We start from the raw sequence: 10,000 nt of genomic DNA on the forward strand, positions 1-10,000 counted from the left end.
TTATATATGAAAAAGGAAGAAAAAAAACCATTCATCGGCAGTGCGCCTTATAATCCGGTCCGGAAAATGCGGTAATTCTCCAGAACAGATGGCTAACATACAGTAGACCGTGTGATGATAACCATAGACTTGAGTTGTCCCGATACCGATATTTTGGTACTGGTACCAAATTATACTTTTTGATACTTCTCAAAATACAGGGAACCCAAAAGAAATCATTATTGGTTTTTATTTAACATAACATCTTATGGTACAGGAAACATACATTTGTTATTTGCAATCAAAGAACAATTTTGGCATTAAATAAAATAGTGAACATATGAGACAACTTTTCATTTAGCAGTTAGTAAGAAAACAAAGGCTCCTAATTTAGTCTGCTGACATATGCAGTAACATATTGTTTCATTCTGTCAAAATTATGGGCGACAAGTGGTTTAATTTCTGTTTTAACATGGTCTGTCTACACTTCTGTTAAATGTAACAATCACTTATTCTTCTGTTGTTTGATACTTTACATTAGTTTTGGATGACACCACACATTTTGACCTCAATCCAATACCAAGTAGTTACAGGATCATACATTGGTCATAATCATACTTGCCAACCTTGAGACCTCAGAATTCGGGAGATGGGGGTTTGGAGGGTGGGTGAGGTTGGGTGGTCGGGTTGGGCGGGGCTAAGGGGGGAGCCAGAATTCACTGAAATTCAAGTATTTATATTATAGTACAGTAAACAGTAATGAAAACATAGTTGTTCTACTAACTGTACTGTACATGCTGCTTACTTAAAACAAAAATAACACTTACCTTTCACTATTTCAGTAACTTTTGCTCTGCCATTTGAGTACTGGCGAGCGATCTCTGAATCCGGGAACATATCCTTCACGGATTTGTTGAAAACATCCACAGCATAGCCATCTTTGTCTCGGTATACTGTATGTTACACCCTCGGGTCTCCATTTAGTAAGGTGGCCCATAATACTGGGCTGTGACCGGTGCTGCGTTGCTGCCGCCTTGTGCTTCTCTCACCGTTTATGAGTTTTTGATTGATTGATTGAAACTTTTATTAGTAGATTGCACAGTTCAGTACATATTCCGTACAATTGACCACTAAATGGTAAAACCCCAATAAGTTCCTCAACTTGTTTTAGTCGGGGTCCACGTTAATCAATTCATAGTTCGGCCCGTTGAGCTTTTCAATCTGGCCCGCCGGACATTCCCAAATATTTTTTTTCGATTTTTAAGATGGAAACTATACCTGCCATTATGATGTGAAGTGATGTTTTCTAATGACCGTAGGTCTGCTACTATACAAAGTATTTCAATGGTTGGAATCTGCGCTCATGGATAATATACCAGTTACTATGGTAATCGACGTCACAGCAGCTCAGACGAGGCACCAAGCAGTGTGTGCGGGAAGCGATTCTACAGACGCGGAAGGAGATTTTCACAACAAAGTTATAAAGCTGATAAATACAATATGATAGAAAGTACTTTATTGATCCCTGGGGGAAATTAAGCAAATATCAGATTATAGGTGGGTTTATTTTGTACCATTCCGGTTCATATTTCACTGTTTGTTGCATTTTGGTTGCGTTTCACTTGATAGTAAAATATGTCGACCAAAAGGGGGTGTGACATTCATATTTTGTCAATATTCAGTGTTTTATCGTTCATAGAAAATGTAAAAATGTACGTTTTTTAAGGCGGTCTGTCATAACGTTTTTAAGCATTCAATCAGACAATATTGTGAGGTTTTATATTAGCCTTCCTAAAATTAGATATACTAACCCCAAGACACATTTCTTTCTCTAAATGTGGCCCCCGAGTCAAAATAATTGCCCAGACCTGTCCTACGGTGTCTAGTGAAGCATGTTTAGCTATTCCTCGTCCTGCAGTGATAATGGTACTTGTAAGAAACTTACTTTATTTGGCGCCATGGAGGCGAGGATTATTGATTTAGAAGTAGCGACAACACTGCCGACTGCGGATGGACTTTAGCCGGTAGCGAGCTAGCCATGTCTTAAAGCACGTCTTGCAGTGTTTATAGCTTCAGCTATAATAATAAATTAATAATATATGATATTGTTCTTCTGAGGATCAAAATGACAAGAGTGAAATAAATGATGAATTTTAAAATATTTTGATGAATACCTTGTAAAGACATGAGGCATGCTGTGTTAAAAGGTCAAGGCTTGTAAGTCTGTGATGACTGTAGGTCTTTGTAAATGTAGCATGTGTGTGTGTGTGTGTGTGTGTGTGTGTGTGTGTGAGGCCCTATAATAACTATAATCACACGGGCGCACTCCTAAGCCGAGCGGCAGATAAAAATACGCTCCTTTGCTGCACAAACCGGGCTGGGAAGTGGAAATAAACCGATGCATGTGTGTGTTTTCATTTGTAAGCACATTTGTCGACCACTGCGGCTTTGGGGGCGCTCCAGTCGGCCAATGTGACAACTCCAGACTGGAGGCCATTTTTTGTATAGGCTGAAAACGTGTAACAGATAGAGGGGGGGAGGAGCCTGTGCGTGCGCGTGTGAGTGATGGGTTGGCGGTTCCTTTCATGTGGTCGCCGAGAAACTGCCGTGACATTTCCCCACTGTAAATCTCTTCAAATTGGCGAGGAGATGGTTTGTGGAAGTGGAGATAGTCTGAGAAAGTACAAGCCGCATCTCGCACACATGCTACGCACTACACACACACACACACTTTACCAGTCAGGAGATAAAACACTAAAATGTGAATTTTTCCCCTCTCCTTGCAGCCTACTTAGTTGTAATCATCACAACTGAGCAATTATCACAAATGATGTGCATGTTTTGGTGTGTTTTGTTGGTCGTGGTCATGGCTGATGTACAGTAAATAGTGTAATTACGGTTTGTTCATTCAACCCTCAGTGATAATAGAGAGAGGCTGTGTGAAAATGCATTTATGTGTAACAATTATTGTTAAAAACTTGTATTAGAATGTGGTAAGACCACACAGTTGTTTACTAAAAAAAAAGAGCTTTAGTTATATTCCCCAAAAAATGAACTGTTTTCCAGATTAAAAGACGCACCGCCGATGAATGGTCTATTTTTGGTCTTTTTTCAAATATAAGGCACACCAAATTATTGGGCGCATTAAAGGAGTCTATTATTATTATTATAATTTTTTTCTAAATTTAAAATACTTCCTTGTGGTCTACATAACATGTAATGGTGGTTCTTTGGTCAAAATGTTGCATAGATGATGTTTTACAGATCATCTTCAAGCTGCATTCTGACAGTCGCTTCCAGATGCGCCGTTTTGCGGGCGGTCTTATTTACGTGGATCACCTTCGGCAGCGTTTTCTCCCTGTCATCTTTGTTGTAGTGGTGTAGCGTGCAAGGACGGGAGTGGAAGAAGTGTCAAAAGATAGAGCTAACTGTTTTAATGACATTCAGACTTTACTTCAATCAATAACAGAGCAGCATCTCGTCATCCGGATACAACACCTGTGAAAAACTGTATGACCGGAACTCTTTGATAACTAAAGTTCCTTGGGTGAATAATGTAAACTCACTTCACCGGTATGTTTTAGTGCTTTCATGGCGAGTTTACTGACAGATATAAGTAAGAACTTTACACTACTTTATATTAGAAATGGCAACAGCGAAGGATGAATGTCCCATAACAAGAAGAGAGAGAGAGAAAAAAGAAGCTTATCTACTACGGAGTCATCACGTACTTCAAAGGCGGATTCGCGCAATTTTTCAGGATTCTTGCAGATCCCAAATACAGATAAGCAGGTACCAGAAGGTATGAAAAGTTGCTTTTGCATAATATTGCGAAACAAAACACCAGATATGTCTTACCTTGTACACACACCATAGTAATACTCATCAATTATACATTTTGCTATGAAAAATTTTGGATTTGATGTACACCAAGTAGTGACGACTTGCATGATCTTTGATATTTGTTGTACATCAAATAATTTCTGGCAACACGTACAATGTTCACTATTTTTTAACAGAATGTTTTTAATGATTTTCACATCAAGAATAATTCAATGTCTACATTATTTGTTATTATTCATAATTTTTTGGGTATACATTAAAGCAAAATGTCCATGTTAGAAATAAGGAATACATAATATTGTACAAACACCATGATAATACTCCTATGTTGAAGCACATCAAGCAGTGCGACTTCATAGCCTACCAAAGTCGTACTAAAACATTTTGATAGATTTTTGAGCGTCTTGTGTAATGTTCTATATTTTCAATTGAACATATAAAATGTTGGTGTTGTTTACTTGAGTCATATTGCCAACATAGTGCAGTCTACACTTGTGTCTTTTGTGTGACTGCCATCTACTGGTCACAATAATCATAACACCATGTACCAAATAAAGGAGCTATGAGGTGGGTAAGCTCAACCAGACTTATTCCTTATATTAGGTGCACCAGGTTATAAGGTGCACTGTTGAGTTTTGAGGGAAAACAATATTTTAAGTGCACCTTAGTCCTGAAAATACCATAATGGATCGAGTCACGGAATCCTTTGTAAATGAAATTAGTTATCACGGAAAGGAATTATTGTTACTTTTTTGAACGACCCGATGACAAATCTCGCTTGACTTTATGTTGACCTACAAAATATTGCCAATATGGCTGCGACTAACGATAATTTTGATAGCCGATAAGTCGACGATTATCTTGACGATTAGTCGGATAATAAAGCGTCCACATATTTAATGGCTCTAATTTCCCCATCAACTTCTAAATGCCACTTAAGTTGTTTTAGGCATGTGCTTACCAACAACGACTATGACTACTTCAGTCATAAATATTTATTTATACTGTAACTGTGCTGCTGGAACAGCTGTAAGTGTGACAATTTTTGCAATTAATCAACAATCGTTCATAAAATATTATTTACAGTTATAAAACGGAATTTAAAAAAATCTAAACTGAAAAAATTAATTCAGTGTTTTTTTTTATTGCTATAATTTAAATGTATTATTACTATTATGATATAACCTGTTGTGGTTTATTGATTTTTAATGTATATCCTTTGTTTTTTGAAATTATACTTACAGTTGAGTTTAGGTGGTAAAAGAAATACAATTTTTTTCAAATTAATAGATAGTCTTGTGAATGGTGAAATAATTTTTTTGCCATAATTGTCAAGCCTTACTACAAGATTACAATTTGGTTGAAAATATTTTTATTCAATTCACAATAACCCAGGAGGCACAAGACATTGATTCAATGTTGATTAATATTATTACAAAATGGTTGTATTTGTAAATTGAAACAAGGTTAATGTCCAATGTTGGATCCATGTTGTTGGTTGGGAAATGGCCAAAATTCATTGTCACAACTTGACATTGAATAAACGTTGTCTAATAGCATGTTGTTTCAAAGTTGTGTTGTATAATATTAGTTGGGGAATGACCAAAATTCAATGGTCAAATTAACGTCAGAACCCAATGTTGATTAAACGTCGTCAAAAAGCATGTTGTTTCAACTTTATGTTGTATATTAGTTGGGGAATGACCAAAATTCAATGGTCAAATCAACGTCAGAACCCAACCTGGATTAAACTTCTTTGAAAAACATGTTTCAATGTTGTATTTGTGTTGTAGAATATTGGTTGGGAAATTACCAAAATTCAATGGTCAAATCAACGTCAGAACCCCATATTGATTAAAAGTCGTCAAAAAGCATGTTTCCAAGTTGTATTTATGTTGTAAAATATTGGTTGAAAAATCACCAAAATTCAATGATCAAATCAATGTCAGAACCCAAGATTAATTAAAAGTCGTCAAAAAGCATGTTAATGTTATGACTCAGTTGCTCAACTTCAGACCTAATTCAACAAATTCTCAACGCCGTTTGAACACCTTGTGCCTGCTGGTAGGCAACTTTTGAAGTGGGTTCCTGCATGGTACATCGGATACTTGATACTGTTTAGTTTTGTTTCGTGACTAAATCCTCAGCGCCTCTGTTGTTTTCAGCAAAGTATTCCAATTCATCTTCAAGACAACATTAATCCACAACTAATTCCACACTGTTCAGCCATTAGATTTATTATAAATAAAACAATTTTTAAGCTTTGATATCACTCATGATTGTGTCAGATTTACACTCTTTCTCACACTTGCTGGGGTTGTTCTGACGGAGAATTCCTCACCAGGACTTTGTCGTGCGTCAATTCTCCACAATCGAGTTATTGAATTTTCCGCCTTTTTAGGCGGATTGCGTCACGATGACCAAACTACGACTAAATCATGTTATCAGACACATTTTTACCGGTCTCGGTCTCTGCGTGCAAAGCTCTGGCACGTCTTTGGCAGCCCGGTGGCCAAAGATTTGCTCCAGATTGCGGGTTTGGATTGAGTAACTCCCAACATGCGGTCTTGCAGGTGAAAGCGGGACTTTTTAACATCGCACTTGTTGAGTGGAACAAGGTGAAGAGGCGTTCCGTAGGGTGACGTCGGCGCATTCAATAAACAAAGAACCCGGGCACACATCTGTTGTGATGCAGAGAACCTTCATGTCTTTCCAAATGATGATTTATCAAATGGAATCACAGCGATTGGGTTTCCCCCCGAGGCTTTGTATCTGCGAGGGTGGAGAACATCCAGCTGCGCATGTCTTTAAACACTCCAGATTGATAAAGGCAGGACTAAATGATGTTGAGGAGATTAAATGAGAATGTTTGGTTGGAAGTATTTGTCTCTGTCAACCTGAGGAATTAATCGGAGCCCGGGCCAGGTGATGAAAGCAGACTCCAAGATGGGATGTGAAACATGAGAAAAGCGGGTGGGCCTTATCTCTGCCATTGTTTCATTTGGCTTGTACCAATTCAAGCTTTAACAAATTAGCGTTTCGATAAAGATATTGTCTCTCTGGCGCACTTTTCTGTTTGTCTTGGCCAGGGGATGGAATTGAACTCGGCCCAGAACGTTTGACGGTGAATTATAGCCTTAATGAATTGATTTGAGGTTGTTTCAAACATGGACGATTACTCCCTGCTCCTTTCTCTTTCATGACCCGTTGTCTTGTGTGCCTGTGTCGCAGCAACATCAATCTTTTGTGTTCTGTGTGTGTTACTGCAGTCATCTCGAGGACAACCAAGTCAGTGTCATCGAGAGAGGAGCCTTCCAAGACCTGCGACTGCTGGAGAGACTGTAAGTTTCACTCCAATATATCACGCACACTGTTTTAAAGGCGAGCTGCACTTTTTTATAGAGTTTTGCCTATCGTTGATAATCATTACGAGGGACAAGAACACATTTTTTTTTCTTTTTTTTGATGGTAAAGATGATGAACGCTTGGAAGATGCGGCTAATTGAAATCATCGTCGTAGCTTTCAAAGCCTCTAAAACCACTTCAAAACCCTCCATCAACGTTTTATATACACACTACGTGTGTGTGCGTGTTTGCGTGTGTGTGTGTGTGTGTGTGTATGTATATATGTATATGTATACATGTGTATGTATGTATATATGTATATGTATACATGTGTATGTATGCATATATGCATGTGTATGTATGCATATATGCATGTGTATGTATGCATATATGCATGTGTATGTATGCATATATGCTTGTGTATGTATGCATATATGCATGTGTATGTATGCATATATGGATGTGTATGTATGCATATATGCATGTGTATGTATGCATATATGCATGTGTATGTATGCATATATGCATGTGTATGTATGCATATATGCATGTGTATGTATATATACTGTACATGTCTATATGTGTGTATGTATATATACATGTCTATATGTGTGTATGTATATATACATGTCTATATGTGTGTGTGTATACATGTGTATATGTGTATGTATACATGTGTATATGTGTATGTATACATGTGTATATGTGTATGTATACATGTGTATATATGTATATATACGTGTGTGTATATATGTATATATACGTGTGTGTATATATACGTGTGTGTATATATGTATATATACGTGTGTGTATATATACGTGTGTGTATATATGTATATATACGTGTGTGTATATATACGTGTGTGTATATATATATACATGTGTGTATATATGTATATATACATGTGTGTATATACGTACTGTATATATATACATGTGTATATCTATCTATATATATAAATATATGTATATGTACATATATATATATGTATATGTATATCTATATATGTATATCCATATATATGTATATGTATATATGTATGTAAATGTATATACATTTATATATATATGTATATATGTGTATGTATTTGTGTATATATATATACATGTGTATATATATATATGTGTGTATATATGTATGTATGTGTGTATATGTATGTTTGTATATATATATACGTGTGTGTATATATGTATGTATGTGTGTATATGTATCTATATATATATATATATGTGTGTGTGTATATATATATGTGTATATATATATGTATGTATGTATGTGTGTGTGTACATATATTTATATATATATGTATATATATATATATGTATATGTATGTAGGTGTATATATATATGTGTGTATATATATATGTGTGTGTGTGTGTATATATATATAGTTTGCAAATACATCAAAGATGCTATTATAATCCATTTCTAATGGATAAAGCTTAGGCCTGGACAAGAGGTCATCAGGTGGTCCCCAACGTTCACAGAGTGTTTCGACCCTTAACCACAACACCCTACGGTTGGTGGGTCAGCAGTGATTGGCCAGATCACTGCTCCTCCCATCCAGGCTTCCAGCTATTGTCCTCTCTTTTATGCCAGAACCAACCGGAGGCTCTCTCCGCCGCTTCTCCCAGCCTACGAACGGCTGTTTTTCTCAAGTGACCTCTCAATCCAACCTTTGTCATCATATTCCACACAGATTGCGCAGGGAATCTTCGACAACCAACTTCCACTGTCATCAGCCATGCTGTCCACCCCTTGTCCCGGCAGTCCTGGACAAGTTGTTGGTACTTTGTTTTCTTCCTCTCTGCCGCTTCCTCACATCCCTCCTCCCACGGGACAGTAAGTTCCACCAGGATGATTTTCTTTCCCTCTGGGGACCACAAAACTATGTCTGGTCTCAGAGTGGTGGACACTACTGCCTCTGGGAAGAGGAGCTTCCGCCCCAGGTCGACCTCCATCTCCCATCCCTAGGCCAACTGCAAGAGGTTTTGGTTGGCTTGGCCTTGGACAACTGGTCTATGACCCTCTTTCACGAAGGTGATGGTGCTCAGCAATGGCTTTGTTTTGGCTGGGTGTTTCTTTCTCCTCTCTTGCTCCAAGATGTCTGCGAGCATTGCCAACACCTTGTCATGGCGCCACCTGTATCTTCCCTGGGTCAATGCTGTTTTGCACCCAGACAGAATGTGCGCCATAGTTCCTTTACCGCCACACAACCTGCACAGCGGGTCCTCCCTCATTCCCCACCTATGCAAGTTGACTGGGGTCGGCAGGGTATCATATACTGCTCGAAGCAGGAATGAGATACGAAACGGCAACAGCCTCCACAGTTCACTCCACGTCACGTTCCTCTTGGGAAGGTTCCACCTTGTCCAGGCACCTTGGGTTGCGAGCTCGATGGCTTTAGCTCTTCTTCCTTCTTCCTCAAGGTTTCGGACTTCATCCTGAATCAAGGTCCTCCTTTCCCTGGGAGTGGACTTGGACCACTGCTGGAAATGTGATGTTCCTAGACCCTGTCTTCCAGTGCAGAGGCTTCCGATGGTATCTTTGGTCCTGAGAGATGATTCTGCCTGGGCAATAGCAGTGCTAGCGGCCCACTTCCTGCCAGATCTTGTTCTTATTCCAGCTTCCCTGATCAGCCGATCTTGAGAGTCCCTATACGTCAGGGAAAGTCTGCATTTTGCGACTTTAAACTCCTCCAGAACTGAAGACAGGGGGACCTGGAGCTGGCCCGACCTTATGTAGAGCCCCGTAGATGTAAAGCTCGGGGGTATCCCCAACCATTTCCGAAGGTGCTTGTTGAACTTCCTCTCCAACCCTTCAACTGTTGTT

General features: G+C 38.5%; 1 protein-coding gene across 3 annotated transcripts in view; it reads left to right on the forward strand.

Annotated features, from left to right (window-relative positions):
- The window catches only part of slit3 (slit homolog 3 (Drosophila)), a 601,438-nt gene that overhangs the window by 69,598 nt on the left and 521,840 nt on the right, over positions 1–10,000 (forward strand). For all 3 annotated transcript variants that reach the window (XM_061891595.1, XM_061891594.1, XM_061891593.1), the window contains one exon: positions 7,092–7,163. In XM_061891595.1, coding sequence (XP_061747579.1) covers positions 7,092–7,163 — 72 coding nt within the window. The remainder of the gene's footprint in view (positions 1–7,091; positions 7,164–10,000) is intronic.

Source organism: Nerophis ophidion, linkage group LG29 (genome assembly GCF_033978795.1).
Source record: "Nerophis ophidion isolate RoL-2023_Sa linkage group LG29, RoL_Noph_v1.0, whole genome shotgun sequence".
NCBI classification, from domain to species: domain Eukaryota; kingdom Metazoa; phylum Chordata; class Actinopteri; order Syngnathiformes; family Syngnathidae; genus Nerophis; species Nerophis ophidion.